This window comes from Simochromis diagramma, unplaced genomic scaffold, assembly GCF_900408965.1.
Source record: "Simochromis diagramma unplaced genomic scaffold, fSimDia1.1 OVJJ01000205.1, whole genome shotgun sequence".
Classification (NCBI taxonomy): domain Eukaryota; kingdom Metazoa; phylum Chordata; class Actinopteri; order Cichliformes; family Cichlidae; genus Simochromis; species Simochromis diagramma.
In genome coordinates, this window is record NW_024386782.1 from 11499513 (window position 1) to 11517255 (window position 17743).

General features: G+C 43.0%; 1 protein-coding gene across 2 annotated transcripts in view; it reads left to right on the forward strand.

Annotated features, from left to right (window-relative positions):
* Window positions 1-1952: 1952 nt before the first annotated feature.
* The window catches only part of LOC120727897 (ephrin type-B receptor 1-B), a 170407-nt gene continuing 154616 nt past the window's right edge, over window positions 1953-17743 (forward strand). For both annotated transcript variants that reach the window (XM_040022503.1, XM_040022504.1), the window contains exon 1: window positions 1953-2259. In XM_040022503.1, the coding sequence (XP_039878437.1) occupies window positions 2199-2259 (61 nt within the window). In that variant the 5' untranslated portion in view covers window positions 1953-2198. The remainder of the gene's footprint in view (window positions 2260-17743) is intronic.

Consider the following 17743-nt stretch of genomic DNA (forward strand, 5'->3'; position numbering starts at 1 on the left):
ATGTCGTTGTACAGAACTAACTAAACACCACTTTTGTTGTTGGTGTTGTTGTTGTTTTCTTTCTGGGAACCGAATGGGAATAAACACATTGGGCTTAGAGTGGAAGACGCTGGCTGAATGTTGACAGATCAAAAACTCAATAAATTTAGGGTCAACCCGCAGAGTGTAGTGCACAAAAAAGATTTAATCGCAGACAACTCCGAGAATACCCCTGTTGGTGCAGGTACCTTTTGATTTGATATGATTCTGGTGTTGGAACAGAGAAATGAAAATAGAACAGGGATGGTGCAATTGTAGGCTTAACCATGCTGAAAAAAAATCAGGCCACCGAGAGAATGAGAGGCTCTCTACAATGCGTTCGGGCTCACTATTGGTATTGGGCCGGGGCTCTCAAGCTGAAGTAGGCAAGTACTTGTTCGGCTTTGCGTGGATCATTATCAGAGTGCTGTGTGGGAGAGCGGGTGCACGCGCATCCGTGTTATTCTATGTGCTTGTTTGGCCGTGAGTGTAATGTAAGGGAGGATGTGCTACAGCAGCCGCTCTATTGTTCCTCCCTCCCCTACTCTTCCTTCCTTCCTCATCCCCAGGGTGTGCACGGCAAACAGGGACAGATTTCTCCTGTACTTGGAGATGACCTGTGGAGTCATAGGTGATGATGACTGGCCGGGTGAAAAATAAGGCCAGGTGGCTACGAAAGACTGAAAAACCAGCCAGTACCAGAGCCCGTGCTGCGCTGTGCCATGCCACATCGTAGTGCCACTCCTCACCACACCATTAAAAATGACAAATGCCCTCATCAGCTGCTTCCCCAGGTTAGCAACCGCTGCCTGATGCTCCTGAAGCCTTGCGTCTGCCCCAGTTCATCAGCTGGAGTTTGCCACAATTGGGACAACCATTTATTAAATGTGAGTCACCTTTCATTTTTGTCATTGCAAAGGTTGGGAGCAGAATAAAAAAAGAGATAGAAAGCAGTCAAAACAGCTCAAGTGTTGTTGGATAAATGCCGCACATATTTAAGTGTATTCCGTTATGCTATAACCTTAAGACATATACAGTAATTTTAGAAGCTGTGGACAATAATAAAACCCCCAAGATAAAAGTCATCCTTTATGTGCAGTAAAACGAAAGCAGGTGAAAAGTATCTGGGACAGTGTACTGTGAAGGGACAGCACTGAAGTATTAGGCCATCCAGTGGCCTGGGGTAAATTCAGACCTATTCAGGCTGCAGATTAACAACTCCATCCCAATTCTTCAGCTCCAGGGACACGGGTAGGGGGACACATCTATCCCAAGACAGGTGTATGGTTCTGGGCTACAGGGCAGCAACTGTCCCTCCCTCCGCTGAAGCGGACCCTGGCCCTCTGTGTCCCTGCAGGGAAAAGCCCATTGTGTGCACCATCTGTTGCCTCACAGACGCACACAAAAGGGGTGACGGGGACAACGGGAGGGAGCTGATGTGCAACGCCTGTTTCATATCATTAGGAGGTACAGCTGAATTTGTCAAAGCTATTAAAGAGCATTTTCAGTGCAAATAGGGCTTGAACCTGTGGGCACAAGTGAAGCTGCCAAGCTATAAAATCAGCTTTATTATTCATTCGCGTATCTGGGAAGTCCACTCAAAGTGACTCAAAATGAAATCAGCTGTGATTTTTAAGAGACTGATGAAATGATACTTTGAACCAGAGGTGGATGGGCTGCAGAGCAAGTGGTTCTCACAGTCAGAGTCAAGCTTTACGGGGTAAGCTCGACTCTAGGTTTGCTTGACTTGTAGGTGCAGCTCTGAGCCGACTGGTGGCGTCATTTCCCTTCACTGTAGCGGATACCGCTTCAAATAGGTCAAGGAAAAGTTTTGTGTTTTGACAATGTGCGGTGGGAGGAGCGGCGGGTTACCGATTGGTTAGTGAGTTTCAGCTACCAGTCGGTGATTGGCCCCGGCCCTCTAATGGGGCTGTGAGCAGGCAATGTCGGGTCTCCCCCACCTACTCCACCTACACCCCCTCCCTGCCTCGCACCCCCTTGCTCGCTACACTTCGCTCCTTCCTCGCACTGATTGTCACACATTGTTTACTACGGCTTGAAATGTGACACACAACAGAGGCTATCTGCTGGAGTACCGCTCTGACAACTGGGATTCTTTTTGACGCGCCCCGTGCGTCTTGGTTATTTGGGGGACAGGCTGTGGAGACTACCCTTCTGCCATGACAGTGGATTTGTTTGCGCTCTTATGCGTGCTGGTCATCACATCCTCTGCGATGGAAGGTAAATAAGAAATTGGGACTAATACTTGCCGTATATGTGGACATGACTCTCTCCGAGGGGCGCTTTGTAGTGTGGGGATGCATGCAAGGTTCTGTGTGAGGCAGCGCTGCGTCCGTGGCATGCAGAGCGATGCCATGCACGTGGGTCGCTATGGGCATCCCGTTATTTCAGAGCAGCATCCTCCGGCTCCGCTCGTGTTCACAGCAGCGTGTGATAGTTTATCAGTGACTGTTTATCTTTATTCTATACATAAGTGCATGCCAGCAGAAGCCTCCGTTATTATTTATGTTATTTTCTTATATTTCCTTTTTCCCCCAAGTAGTGTTTTCTCAGGGGGATGCAAGCTCTCGCATTTATTTTCCTTTTTTTTTTTTTTTTTAAATTAAACTAAATTACTACAACGAAAATCCACCGTGCATTGTTCTGCGGCACTTTGAATTGGCGAGGCAAACTCTATTAGACTGTGTTGATGGGAAGTTTCCCAAGATGCACTTTATGCTGGATTGCATTACGTCTTTTTACAACTGGAAAGCAACTACAAAAAATAGCCTCTCCCTTTCTGTCCACTATGCCCTGATTTTTTTCTTCTCTTCGTGCATCTCTTTTCCTCCTTCTCTATCTGTGTCCGCATCTGCTCCTGTTTCCTTCTGTTCCCTCTCACAGTCATCTGGACAAGCGTTGGTGTCAGTAGAGTGGTAGCCAATATCACCTCAGTTAAACATGTTTTTCATTTCCGCTGTGGGACCCCAGGGACCGGACACTAGGCTGTTGCCTGCGACATTATCTGCTGCACGGATAGCCCAGAGGCATGGTGGATATATAGTGTCTTCTCTAGTGTTATTGTACAGTAGCAGCCTCTTTCTAATATAACATACACTAAGCACACCGGCTTCCCCTTGGCTGTCTGTATCCACTCCCACAAACAAGTAAATTAAAAGCACAGTTAAAATGTGTTTTCTCACACACAGGTTTTCTCTTTAATCGTTTACAACTCTCCTCCTGGGCTGTCCCCAGCTCTGGCGGTGCTCTATAATTTGGCGGTGGCTTTCTTGTTTGTGCTCATCAGATTTCGACACTGATATGGATACCAAGCCCAGGCCCAAATTGCTACCTCTGCAAGAATGGATATTCTGAGGTTCAAATGTTTACCCTGTGTGAAATGACAGCAAGAAATGTAATTTTGGAGAGATGAGTGGAGGATGAGAAGGAGGAAAAAAATTTCCCTGCTTGGAAAGAGGTGTGGGATTTCTGCTTTGAAAAAAAAAAAACAAACGGGATGGGACTGAAGCAGATGGGCAGGGAGATGGCCCCTGGGTTACCTCAGTAACAAGGATGAAAGTGATTTCCTTGTTTTTTGATGCTAATTGAAAGGAGGTTGCCCCATGGGAAGGTTAAAATCTTTGCTGATCTGAACTCCAATCTGTTGCTCTTTCATTTTTTTTGTCTGTGTGTGCGAGAGAGAGAAAGCGAGAGGGATTGAGCGGGGGCCATTGATCACATTATCCCTGCCTATCCTGTCACCCTTAATCTGATTAGTCCAAATCTGCTGATAATCACAAAGTGTCAGGGATCTGTTTGTATGCGGCGGGTGTCGGGGTATCCGTGTAACTTTAGAGCCACGACCATATAGAAGGCTGATTGTGATGAATTGAATGGTTTATTTGACCTTACGCATATGGTCGCAGTAAACAACAATTACATCATCGATTCAGACCCTCAAGACCACCTACTGATGAACTGTGGGATGAAAATTATAAGGAAGAAGTACTCCAAGTGTGATTGCATGGGCGGTAGGCTGTGGCTCAGGAGGACGAGTGGCTTGCGTCATCATATCAGGTGGTTGACGGGCGGTGGTTCAATTCCTGTAGTGTACCCGATGAATCTGCCGCAGTGTGAATGTGTGAGCGTTAGTTTAAAGCGGGTGAATGAGGGTTGTTGTAAAAAAAGTGCTTTGAGTATTCAAATTGAGTACAAAAGTACTATATAAGTACCAGTCTATTTGTCTCGAAGGTGGATTTAAACTCCAGCTGCAGCATAAATACTACACCACACATCAAGGCAAAGTATCAACTTACAGAAACACATTCACTGGCGAGCTATTGAGAAGGTGCAGAGAGGCAGTCAGAACCAGAGCAGAAGGTTATAACAGTTAAGTGTGAAGACAGGGCTCTGTATGGTAGCAGTGAAAAAAAGACTTCTCCTTATTATCTTCACAGCTCTCCTCTTTTCCTCGTTTGTCTACCCTACTCTGTTGTTCCTAGTTTTCTTCCCTCATCTCCCGGTTCCACTCTCATCTCTCTCATCGCTTCTTCAGCTCACTGTCTCTCTGGTATGCATGCACTACTTGCCAACAGCAGCAGTAATACTGCTTTGCTTAGAAAGCCACTGCTTATTTATGTTTGCCCTTAAACCAATTAGGCCCAGATAAGCCCGCTCATTTACCGGCCCAGAATGTGGTGGTGGAGAAAGCTGGAGTGGAGCGAAGGGAGGATGAAACAGCAGCGGAAGATAGACAGAGACCGAATGAGATAAAACGATGAGCGAGACAGAAAGAGAGAGGTCAGCGAGTTTCAGAAAAGATACGGTATGCATGTTTTACAAATGAGATGACTGTAAATGAACCGAGCTAAGAAAGTAAACGAGCACCCTGCTATATCAGGGATCTGACATACAGTAGATGTCTGAGCCGTGGCGCAGCATTGTAAAACAGCAGTTTTATTCAGTATGAGTATGATAAGAGAATGTTAGTAATGTGCTGTAACCAGTCCCCCAGGATGCTGTGCTAAGTAGCTGCGCTGCACTATGGTGATGCATCATCCTCAAACGATGGAAGAGAGTGTATTGTAGACTCCTGAATAAATAGCAATTATGATCGCTTAATCAATAGTTGTAGGTTATGCAGGTCAGCTAAGTTAACCAGTGGTGGTGTGGTTGATTAGAGGTCAGAGGAGAGAGTATAGAAGCTTACATTCGTACGCTTGTCTCAGTGTAAGTAACCGCTCTGTTGAAGTGTCCTTGAGCAACACACTGACCCACCTCCAGGGGTACTACACTGTGGATGACCTGTTGCTTCTCCCCATGTTGTGCAGATAATTCAGCAAGCTTTTCTCTGTCGTCTCCCACCCTTTAAACCTTGCATTGAAAACCGAGCTCATACTTTGTGACAGCAGAGTTAAAAATGTTCTACTGTTCAGTGTGTAAGTTGTGCGCGCTCACCAGCTGTGCAGAGGAGCCAGCCTGCAAAAAGAATCCTGTTGAGTCTCTAATGGATTTTAATGCAAGATTGCTCTTTTCCTCTGCTCTCTCATTTCATAATATTAGACAAAAATAACAAAGGAATTAAAGCTGAACCGAGGCTCGTGGGTTGATGTGGTAAGTGTAAAAAGACATAAAGCATTATTTGTGTGAGGGGCTCACGTGTGTATTTTAGCCGCAGGCGCTACTGCTGACCTGGGACCACCTGAAGTAGAATTCAATTTCTCCCTTGTTTTTTACAGCCATGTGTGTATTGTACGTTTGGGTCCCCATGTTGTGAGTATAGCTCTAAAACACATTATAGCTGGCAGGGGCAGCAGACATGGCCTCATCCCATAATAGAGGCTTTATTTTGCCCACGGTGAAAAGACGACTTGTTGTTAAGGTTCGCTTACATAGCTTACTCAGCTTACTCAGCTATGACGACCCCCAGTGCAAACCCCCTACGTGCAGCTTGTGTACCTGCAGTCCTGCAAAAGTGCTTCTTTTCCTGTGAAACTATAACACTTCCAGCGCACGCAGTGCGAGGAACATTCTGTGAAGGGTTTCCCACATTTTCAAAATGTGTTTCACTTCCTCCTCCTCATTCTCTGCGTCTCTGCTTCCTTTCTCACTGTCTTCCCTCAAAGCCCACGTACACGTGACATCCACAGAGAGCACCCCTCAGAGTTCACCTTACCCCAGAGACATCTGAGCCATGGGATGGCCAGATGGTGGATGCAGGTTGGGAGCTTATGCATGTGCACATTTTTTGTGCACAGCCCCCCTCCCCAGTGTGAGAATGAGTTCTGTCAAGGTAGAGCATAGAAAGAGAGAAATAAAGCACTATGCGCTGTATTGCAAGCGTCTCCTCTGCATCCCGGTCCATTTTAATTACTGAAATGGGACTTGCATCGTGGATATCTCATGTTCTTTACGACGCTGTTTTCCAGTGTCGTCCACGCATTTCCGAGCCCAGAGATTTACCGCGGCGATGCTATCAGCAGTGTTAGGTTCCTACCCGTCTTGCTTCGTGCTTGGCCCTTATCTGAGCAGGTGGCCGACTGTGGGACGAGAGCTACGGCCTTATCTGTGCGATCTCGGGGATAAGCAGACCCACTGCATCAGCAACATACGAAACGCATTAGAGCACAGGAGTGAAAGCGGTGACGCTCGTGACACAGTTCAACCTCAAACTGTGTGAGTCATCTGTTTGCTGGTGAAGCCAGATCGCTCAAATGGTGAGCACACAACAGGGAGAGAAGCACGCAGCGCGCTCAGTGATTAGACTTGATGTGCACAAGAGCACAAACTTTGAGAGAACCCTCCAAGCCACACCTAGTATAGGAAAATGGCAATGCAGGTTATTGATTGGCTGCAGTGACCCAGCTTCTCCACCAGTCATGGATGGTAGTGTGAAAAATGTGCTTTTTCTAATTCTTTTTTTCAGTCTCAGAGGCTTTTTTTCCTCTCCATTATCACCTGTCCTACAGATTGGGTGACAGTTGTTCAGTCAGCAGGAAAGGGGAGCCTCTTCAATATCTGTTGAGCTGAGAGGTGAGAAGAAAAGGCATTGATCATCGAGTCTTATTTCCCAGTGTTCACGCAGCCTTGCTCCTGAGGCCGTTATACTTAAAGCACCATTTCAACCACCTCTCCTCCATCCCATGGACCCTTAAGCTTGTCCATTTCAGCTTCTCCTCACCAACTCAGAGTCAACCCAGGACCAAAATGCTTGTTACTGACTTTTTCAGAAGTTCTTCTTGCCTGTTAGATTGTTCTTGTGAATTTAATATGAGGGTGCAACCTTTAAGAGCCTGTTAATAGTGCAAAAAAAAAGAAAAAAAGACATATGGCACCATGTTTTTGTTGCTGATCAAATAAAGTTGTTAAGATAGACCCCTTTCTTTCTATTTCCCAGTAGACTTTAAGAAATATACTTTTTTAGACATAAATAACTGTGTAGTTATATTAAACCTCTGTCTACAGACGAGCACGACGGATACCATTTATCACCTAGCTTCACCTTTCATGTCACCATTTTAGCATTAGCCATAGCCACTCGCCGCTACTTTCACGGTAACACATGGCTAATGTGGCTGTCAGGTAAATGCTAATAGTTAAACAGGTAACGTTGACGTGTGCATCGGCCAGGTTAACATTTCTGATTTCTTTAATCTCACTCTTTGATAATTCGGTATTGTTGAAGTGAGAGCTTCACTGACCTTTTCAAAAAGGGTGAAGTGTGCGTCACTGTTGATAGATATTGATACTGAATTTTAATATTGATTACGATCAGAGTATTGTTTTTTTATTTTTTTTTATTGGCAGCCAAAGTGCAAAGTACAAAAGGCACCATGCATCTCTGGCTGTGGGAGTATTAATTCGGATGGCGCGGGTATTTTAAGTAGAAATATATATATTCCAGCATGTTTTGCAATGAAGTGTGCTACTGAATAATTTGCCAGTTATTTCACTCTGTTTTTATTTTACACAGCATTTTAGCCTTCTTAGTTGCATTTTGGCTGTAGATTTGTTTTTTGTGGTTGTAAGCGCAGGGTACACTCCCGTCTGTAAACTCTTATTTCCCAAACCTAACAGCCTTTGAAAAACTGGCTATTTCTCCCTTCTTCTCCCCAGTTTTTTCCCCCCATCTTTCTCCCTCCCCCCCGCAGACGTTTTTGGTTAAAAACAGATGCATTTATAAAGCATTATAGGGAAAGTGAAACATGAGCCTGTCGTCCTGAAGATGTAAGAGGCACAGCATTGGCAGAAAGAGAGGAGCGAGACTGTTGGGGTTGTAGGCGTGCAGGCACAAAGAGCTTCATTTATGATTGTTATAATGAGATCTATTTTTAAGTCTGGCCCAGAATGAATTAATATGACTTTTAAGCCCAAAATCTAAGGCTTAAGGGCGACAAGTAGGAAGGGAGTGGTGCAAGAACACGTAGTGAATCAGTGTTTTTGTGACTTCCAATGCGTGGGAAACTTGAAACGTCTCTTTTAAAGTCTACAATCAAACTGATAAGAATATCAGCTAAGAGTACATGCTTGATAACTACACACTGTTTATTCAGCAAATCCCTTGCTGCAGAAGTTTAGATGTGCAATATATGAAGCTGCCACCATACAGGAATTTTATAAAACTGTGGGACTTTTGCATTTAAAGTGAATTAGCAGCCCAGCGGATGCTGTGTCTCCAGCGCTCAGAGGAATTAGAGGCAGAACGTTAATAGGGCTGAAATTACGGTTGGTGGTGGAAGCTGCTCCACTTCTGATTAAATAAAAGCCGGCTCCTCTACAGGCTGTTTCTCATAGGGACTGACAAGCTCTCACACACACACACACAAGTACAGTTGTAAATGTGCGAGAGCCTCGCAGCGCACACATACACAACGACATGCATAGCTTTGATGTGTGGAAAGGAAATGAGCAGAGACTGAGAGCTAAGGGCCTGGGCCTGAGGCCTGTCCCATTATTAATGAGTAAGTGCCAGAGCTTCTCCCAGGTTCAGGACATGTGGACATATTTCACTATTCGCCTGCCCTTCTCCTCACCATAAATGTAATCTCTTATTAAACATTGGCTTCGTGGCAAGAGAGTGTCAGAGAAATTGTGCACGAATATTTGTGTGTCTGCATTTGTGTCCCATTAGCAAGAGAAATGAAAATAGTGGTGGAGAAAAATGAAGTGCCTGCGCAGTGCAAAATGGAATGCCAGCTTCCAAGGGGGACACTGATGGGCCAATAAGTAGCAGTGGTGGGAGGACAGTTTTCACCCTGCATAACACTGAATCTCTCTGCCAGGCAAATTTCAGCCTGCCCTGTGCTGTCCACTTTTCTAGCTGGAGAAGAAAAGAGCATTTCTGGAGGTAATTAACTATTGATTTGAAGCATAGAGGGTAATGGGGAAATGAGCGGACAGTATCTCGATCTACCGGCAGCGGGCTGGCTGGCTAGAGTACAACTAAGAAAACTGACAGGGTGTGAGGAGCATTTCCTAAGTGAAACAAAGCCAAAGGTGGTTTGTTTGGGTGTGGAGTTCTGTTTTCATTTTGGCAGAGAGAAGAAGGAATCAGAAGCCTGTGAATGTCTGTTGATTGCTGCCTTACTTTCTGCGTCACATGCAGCTGTTAAACTGTGGGGTCTTTGATCAGGACGGCACCCTTGACTCTTATCTTCATTTGACATCATTTCTGAGAAAAAAAACACAGTGACATCATCTGTGGGGTCACAAATCCCTTGACATCACACCTTATCCAGCTAACTTCAAACTTAGGATCACACCTACTTGGATCCAAACCACTGCGGCCAAAAGACTGAAGAGAAACACACACACACTGGGATTTCTTCATTTATTAGTGAGATTTTTCTTTCCTTAGCTTGCCATGTTTATGTTTGGTTTGATAGCCAAGTTAATTCGAGTCTATATTGCTGACCTTCCAGGACCAAAGGGACTAATTTAAATGAGACGCATCCCGAGTTCAATTCAAAACCAAACGTCCTCAACTTACACCTTTAACCCTGCAGGAGATGATATATATTTCACAGAGAGTGTTGCTGTGTTCCTTCCTCTGCACTCTCCTTTGACAGCTCTGTGTGGTATTGTTTTTGTTAGCGGCGAGCTAGAGGACAAGGATTAGGACTCATTTGTGCAAGAGAACAGAGGCGACGAGGGACGAAGAGACAGAGAGGGAGCAAATGATAGGCCTGTATCTGCCTACAATCTTATTTGTGCTAATGAGGAGGCTGGTGGTTCTGGCTGCTAACCCTTAAGCACATCCAGCCTTTAGAGTGCGTATGGCTACATGTCATTTTTATGAGAGTACGTCTCCTTAGATCTCTATGGGGATTGTGATTTTAAAAAATGGAAAAAAAAACAACAACTCTGATGTAGAGAGGTTTTATTGTTGCTGTTAGCCAGAGTAGTTTGTGTATTTGCTGTTAGTGCAAGCTTAGTTGTTACAATTGCAGTTTAAAATTTCTGAAGAATGTCTTGATTCAGCTAGTTAGCAGACTCAGTAATTCACTCTTTTCCCAAACCTCTATTGGGGCTCAGTGAACGGTATAAATTCATGCCCCTCTTCAATTGTTCTCTTCCTCCTCATTCCCTATTCTTAAGAAGTCTGTCCCCTCCCTGCTTTCTGCATTTAAAGCGGCATGCCTTTGATGTGAGCTTTACACACTGTTAGACACCCACTCAGCAGATTGACACTGATGTCTGGGCGGAGTCAGTCCATTTCTGAGAGCTGGGGAGATGAACTGCCTGAATATACTGTACACATATGGTACATAGTCAGGTAGTTTTAAATAACGTAAAGTGGGATGTGGACGTGAATGAACAGATGTGCTCATTTTTCCACTCCGGCCGTGCTGCACTCAGCTGATGACGTGTCAAGATGATAAATGTTCCTACTAAGCCAAGCTGAATGTAATTGTAGAGCGGTTTTCCTGGTGTTTTACAACTATGTCACACCGATTTTAGAGGAAGCTCAGTTAAAACTAAAAGATACATTCTTGACATTTAAGATGTCGATTGGATATTATTTAAAAAAATAAAAAATTCCACCAAATTCCCTAAATACCCCTCCAGCACAGTGTTAGAGCTTTGCTACAGAACAAGTTCAGTAATGCTGAATGATTTGTAAAGGCCTAATTAGGGAGGACGTGCATGTGTGTGTTTGTGCTGTACAAATTGTCAGATGTAGTTTGTGTGTCTGTTCTAGGAATCACTTAGTAATATCGTGTAATTAAAAAAAGAAAACATAGACATACAAACACACCAAAAAACTGCTTTTATTCATCAAAACATCCACAAAACAAAAAAAACATACATTTTAAGGCAGATGCAATCATTGACCAAACCTAAGACAGACACACAGTTAGAAAAAACTGGGGCAGAGACTTAACAGTGAAAACTGAGGAAGACTGATTAAGGTTATAACATAGTTATAATATAGTCAGTAGGCGTATAAAAGTATTTTCAAGATTTTTCTTTATTATTTTTCTTTCTTTTTTTTTACCTAAGCCAATGTCAGTACTATGAAAATGTCTTGCGTCACACCTCATTTCTTTAACTTTTGCAAGCAAAATAAGAACTAGGTGGAGTAATTTATTGAAATGTGTGCAAAGATCATCATGATTTACATTTCTTAAATACATGACTTTCAGATGTTGTCCATCTGCTGTAGATTGTCTTTGAGGTCTGACAGTCCTTCTTTTGTCCACCACTTGTCTAGTTCAATCAGTTTTTTTAAGGACGCTGCACATATCTCTGCGCGCCATGCAGAGACGTGCCAAGATTTCGACTAATAGCTCTTTGGGAATTGCCTTGTTGTTGCACAAATGCTATTTTATGCTTGTCAAACTGTGTTATCATTGGCATTTTCTATTGATTGAACTAAAGAACAGCACTAAAGAAATGGGAAGAAATTATGTGTTTTTGTGGCAGGCTGCTGGTAATAAAATGCCTAAAAATACAAGTTAAAATTGGCCTGCCGTGTTTAGACACCATACTTGTTCATCTATTGAGACTGGTGTATTTATTTATTCTTGAATAATTTGTAGGTCAGCGTTAAGAGGCTTAACAAACAAAACGTTCCTCTCAAAATGGTCAAGTGCAAGGACTGGACAGAGAAATGAGTGAAAAGGCAGCCAGTTTCCAAAGATAAACCTTGAAAGAGCTTCAGAAAGCTTGCAGAACTATTGCTCAAGGCTGCTTTACAAGTTACAAGAATGCCCCAATCCTTGGAAGCAAACTATAAAGAAATGAGTGGTGGCCCAAGACTTTCCCATACTGGTCCTGTGAATGGTTTAACAAATAGAAAAACAACTTGGAAGACCTGAAAAAGAAAAAAAAGAACCTATAAAATGTTATTAATTTATATAGTTCAGCTGTTATCTGACCACTTGTCTTTACTAATCAGTAGGTTAAATCCATTTGTGTTATTGTATATACGCTTTTTAAGTAGTGCTTATAACAGCAATTGAAATTATAAATCTAGATCTGTGTCATGACTATATTTTCAGGGTTGGAATAGCAAAAATCTGCTAAATCGAGAATTGCATAGAGCATGCATACTTCTGTTTTATGTATGGTGCCTATTCTAACGCCAGCATCATCTCTGATATGATCCATCACACAACTCCATGGTGGAATGGTCAGTTTAAGAAAGTGTGTAAAAAAATCTAGTTTCATTTTTATGTGTTTGTTGGTGTGTTTGTCAGTACATGTTAAACAGAAGGAGATTTTGCTTTGTGTGAGAAGAATTTTACCTGCAACTGGTATCGTTTCTTCATTAGAGTATTTGAGTTTGAATGAATCACGTTGCCGAGTTTGTCCCAACTATATATTTCAAGTGGGTATATCATGTTCCAACGTGTCTTAATGACAATATTGACTAAGTAATACTGATTATAAAGCGGATGTCTAGACAAAAAGCAGTTAGCTTAGTAGAGTCATGCAGGGGTGTGTTACAGTGTTACAGTCTCCCAGGCTTTTGTTCTCCTCACGAAGGCTTTAGTCTTTCTTTCCTCAGACAACACTAAACAGGTTAGGGAAAATAAGGAAATTACTTCCTTTTTTTAAAAAGCAGTGCGTGAGTATCTTAGGCTGTTACGATTTGCAGACTCATGTTCATAGTTCTTCTTTCCACCTGATCAAATCATAGCAAATGTTTTTTGTCTGTGTGTTTGTTGGTGAATATGTGACCGTTGATGACTCATCTCTTTGTAAAGAAAGCCAGGTTTAGTTTGAAAGTTTGAAAAGAAAATGCCTGACCCTAGAAAATGCTTTCATGTCTCAAATAATCCAGCAGCCCACCATTCATTTGGCACTTAAGGAAGCCACTTGATATGTGAACTTGCTTTACCCGAGGTGCAACAGAGAGGCACAGATGTGTATTGCTCTCTTCGCGTGATGGTTATAACTCCTGACAAGGTCACTGTGTGAGTCTTTGAGTGTGTCTTGTGTGCGTATTTGTGCGAGGAAATTCAAGCTTGTGTAAAATGTTTTTCAGACACCTGCCAATGATTGGCCGAAGAGGACACCTTTTTTCTGTTATTACTGATGGCTGAAAATTTAAAAGGAGCCTGGAGAGTGACTTACATTTCTGCACTTTCTGGTTTTTTGTAATCAATTTGTGGTTCATGCAATGCTCTGTGAATCTCTTTGAACTCTTTGATAAACATCCTTTAGCAGCTTCTAAAAGGAAGAGCATGATGGATGGTCTGACGGACAGATAATGCATCTAAAAAAAAAGAAAGAAAGAAAGAAAAAGGGGGAAAAAAGAAGCAGAAAAGATGAAGCGCAAGCAAGAAGCGTCCTTTCTCTTTCTGTTGTCTTGGCTGTACAGATTGATTGTGAATCGTCCAGGATGTATGAGCATTGCGATCATATCATGGATCAAAGCATGGGGAGGGAATGACAGATGTCGTAAGCGTCCTTTGTTTATTTGAGAGCCGAGTGGCTGTGTGATGGATTGGCTGCGTTTTTTGGATACTAGGATGATTTGTCATCTCCTGTGTGTCCCTTTGTGTTTGTTTTAAACATTTAAAGGGGCAAACAAAAGGTTTGTCCCCTGCTGAAAAACGTCCTAAAGTTGGACATTTTGCCACCACGCGGGCATTTATAGGTTAAATAGTACAAGCCATTAAAATTATAAGCCCACGGCCGGTTTTAGGGAGTATTTTTATTTAATATTACCTTCAATGGGACATTTGTCAAAATTCTAGAACATAATGTGAGTATTCCTGTTAGACTAAATGTGCCTCAAAGAAATGGGGCACCAGTGGTGGTAATTGGGCCATAATTGGGCTGTTGAAGAAGGGGTTAAATGGGTTTCAGTCAAGGTCATTTCGAGTGGTAGGCTATATGTACCCTAGAATGCCCCCCAAACTCCTGAGCATTGTAGTCATGAAATTGTACTGGCAAGCTGAAATCATGCTGTAATTGCTACAGCTACACTGGAGATTTGTAACACACATGGACGTGCGGTTGTACGGTGTGCTCCCATCTCAGGTGGAGAGTAGATCGGGTCATTGATATGGAGGACCATTTCTATGCTAACAGCTCCTGATTGCGCTGCCTTTCACATCGCAGTGACATCAGCACATTGCTAATTGACAGATAATTGCCAATAATCACGACATGGATCTGTGTGAGTTCAATTAGCAGAGCCTGCTGCAGCGTGCCAGCTCTTTTAAGAAAAAAAAAGAACTGATCATTTGGCTCTTGTTTAGTAGCCTGGAGTAATCAAATTTTTCAAGAACAATTTTGGAAATGGTTGTGCATTGTGGATATGTTTGGGATTTTCACGTTGCAATGTGTACAACAGTGTTTGCTGCTGCCTTCGAGTGAGATAAAAGCCAGGGACTTGTAATGGGATCCTGTCTGTTGGGAAAAGATGGAGGAAATCGCTGGGAGCAGGAATGTGCTTGACTTGTTCGTTTGGGTCAGCGAAGGAAGTACTGGTGTCTGTTTGTGTGTGTGTGCATGTGTGTGCGTTAGAGGGAGTTGTTATTGTCCAAAACTGTATTTGCTCAGCAATAGAAAAACTGAAATGTGATATGAATATCCGCTCCATTCTTCCATGAAAGTACCTGAAAATACCCCTGAAAAGGTCCCATTTAGGCTCGCTCGCAGACAATACAGTACAATGCTCCTGATGACAGGCTAACTGGGGGAGGAAATAGCCCTGCTAGGGCCAACATAATAGCGGAATATTCTGGAAGCCACAGGAGGGATTTATGGAGGCAAATAGTCTTTTTCTAACATTCAGTGGAACAGTGTGTATGGGTTATGTGTGTGTGTGTGTGTGTGTGTGTGACATGCTGACCTTCTTTGCTGTGTGTCCACCACGTTCTGTGATGAAGTGAGATGTGTGAATTGGAGTCCTGCCTAACCTGTCAATCAGATGAAGAGATCATTAGAGGTGTCACACTCAAATCTCTCGTCTCTCTAATCAGCTGTCATACTAACAACCCCAACTTCTCCATGTGCCCGTGGCCGGCTGCCAAATGCAAGTTCATGAGTTGAAGCTGAATACACGGTGGAATTAAAGCCTTGGTTATTTTGCTCATGAATTTTGTTCAAATGGCTCATATATCAAGGTGAACACCCCTTGGTTGTTCTCTCTTCCCACATTGCCAAGGAGATGACTCTATCTTGGGGTCCGCATGTAGCTCATGTTGGATCCCTGTTGCTCTCTAACAGTGAGGGAGTGCAATTAGCGCTGCATTTGCTGAGGGTGGCATGGAACCAGAGACCTGTCACCTCTGCTTCACAGCTCAGTCTTTGAAGACACGTATGCACATGCACACGCATGTGCCTGCATGTGTGCTGGCATGCGTGGGGAAAGGGAGCATAAAATCACGGCACCTGCTTCGCAGCAGGTGGTGAGACTGCCTCACCAAGACAATGTGTGTGTGGGAGGAAGGGCACGATGCAGTGAAAGGCATATTGCATGTGATCAGAGACAGAACAGCATCTAAATGCAGGCAGTTATTTGTAATCAATGTTACCGCAGGTCCCTTTGGATATGCTAATGTATTCTAAAATGTTAATATATTTCAGTGCCAAACCCCTAAGTTGTATCATCGGAGTGAATGAGCGATGGTGCACACCATGACAATGAGATGGAAATCTGTTTTTGGAATGTCATACAGTATCTTGGGGGAAATGAATTCCTGCATACAGTTATTGAGAAATTGCATTGCACTGTTTCTGACTGGACTCCTCAGGTAGCAACCATTGCAACTTGTTTATTAGAATTATTTGATCCAAGTTTGAAAGTCCCTTTGATGTTTCTGGTGAAGGGCTGATGTGGCACAAAATGGTCAGAAGCTCATTGACGTGGACAGGGAATTTGATAGGGTGGGCTGTAACTGACCCAAGAGACTGGCAATTGGATGTTGTAGCTGTAAAATCTCTCTTGATCATGGAACAGCTGGATATGAACATTTGAGAAATAAACCAGAGGAAAAAGAAATCATGTCTATTCCTTTGTCTGTTTCTCTCTCTCGTGATACCTGGTGATTTGTTTGTGTTTTTGCATAATGATCAAAGCTACCAGATGACTTGTTTTCTTTTGACTGACATTAGACTCTTTCGTAGCTAAGATTTACATGTAGTCAATGTCCCGAATCAAAGGTCAATGGCGAAACAAGTGAGAAATGTGGTGAAATCTCTGGTCCAAAGTGGGTGATCCTAACTGAGTGAACAAGAAAAAAACTCAAACGATCTCAAAAATGTACAAATTTTTCACATGTTGACCACTTAAAAGCTTTATAAAAAAATAATCAAACATATATAACCAATTAGTTTTGCACACTGCCTATATTTTTATTATTACTATTATTATAGGGTCCACTTTAAGTAGACATTGTCATTGTTTGTTTTTCGTCTTTCATATTGTTGCTAGTCAGCCAATCAATTCCTCTTGTGCCTCGTCTGCCTGCGTTTCTTTCTCCCATCATCCACACAGTAGACTGCCAGGTTGTGTAACATGTTGGTTGGCTTTGTACTCACAGATGATGACTTTTGACAGTTGCCTACATTTATGTAATTAGCTTTGTGTTGAGTCAAGTGCATGTGTGCACTATGAGTTATATTTATTTATTTATTTTTGCATAAATGTGCCTACATGCGGGTTTGTGTGTGACAATGAGCGCGGATGCTAGTGACAGCTGACTGGGCCCACGCTTCTTAAATTAGCCTTGCTGTCTGGCCCCAAGGGAAGGCATGGATGTTCAGATATGGAGAACGCTTTAAAGCTTCAATTCCTGCTTTCCTTCTCTGTAGAGGATACAGCCATCCGAGTCCCACTTCTGCACCTCAGGATCTGAGTGAACTTATCCCACAAGCAGTAATGACAAAAGGGAATCTGGGCCTGGGCCTAGTGCCAGGATTAATGTTTATCGTGGAAAAGCTCGTGCCGAAGATGCTTGCTGCAAGGAAGAGCAAGAAAAAAATATTTTATTCTTCTCCTTGCAGCTATCGAGTCTCTTGAAGAGTTTGTGCTGTTATTTAAAATATTTGCTTTCTTTATAGTATAGTTATATTGAGCATGAATGTTTACAGCAGAGTCTTGATCTTGGAGTAAAGTATTGGAGAGGTTATTGTCAGAGCTACACGATTTGCAGTAACACAGGTCGGGGACATGCCATCATTAATGAAGTTCTTTTGGGTTAGTGATTTTTAATGGAGCTGAGGTTATAATCACCACCTGAGTAGTAATCTGGAGGTGATCAAT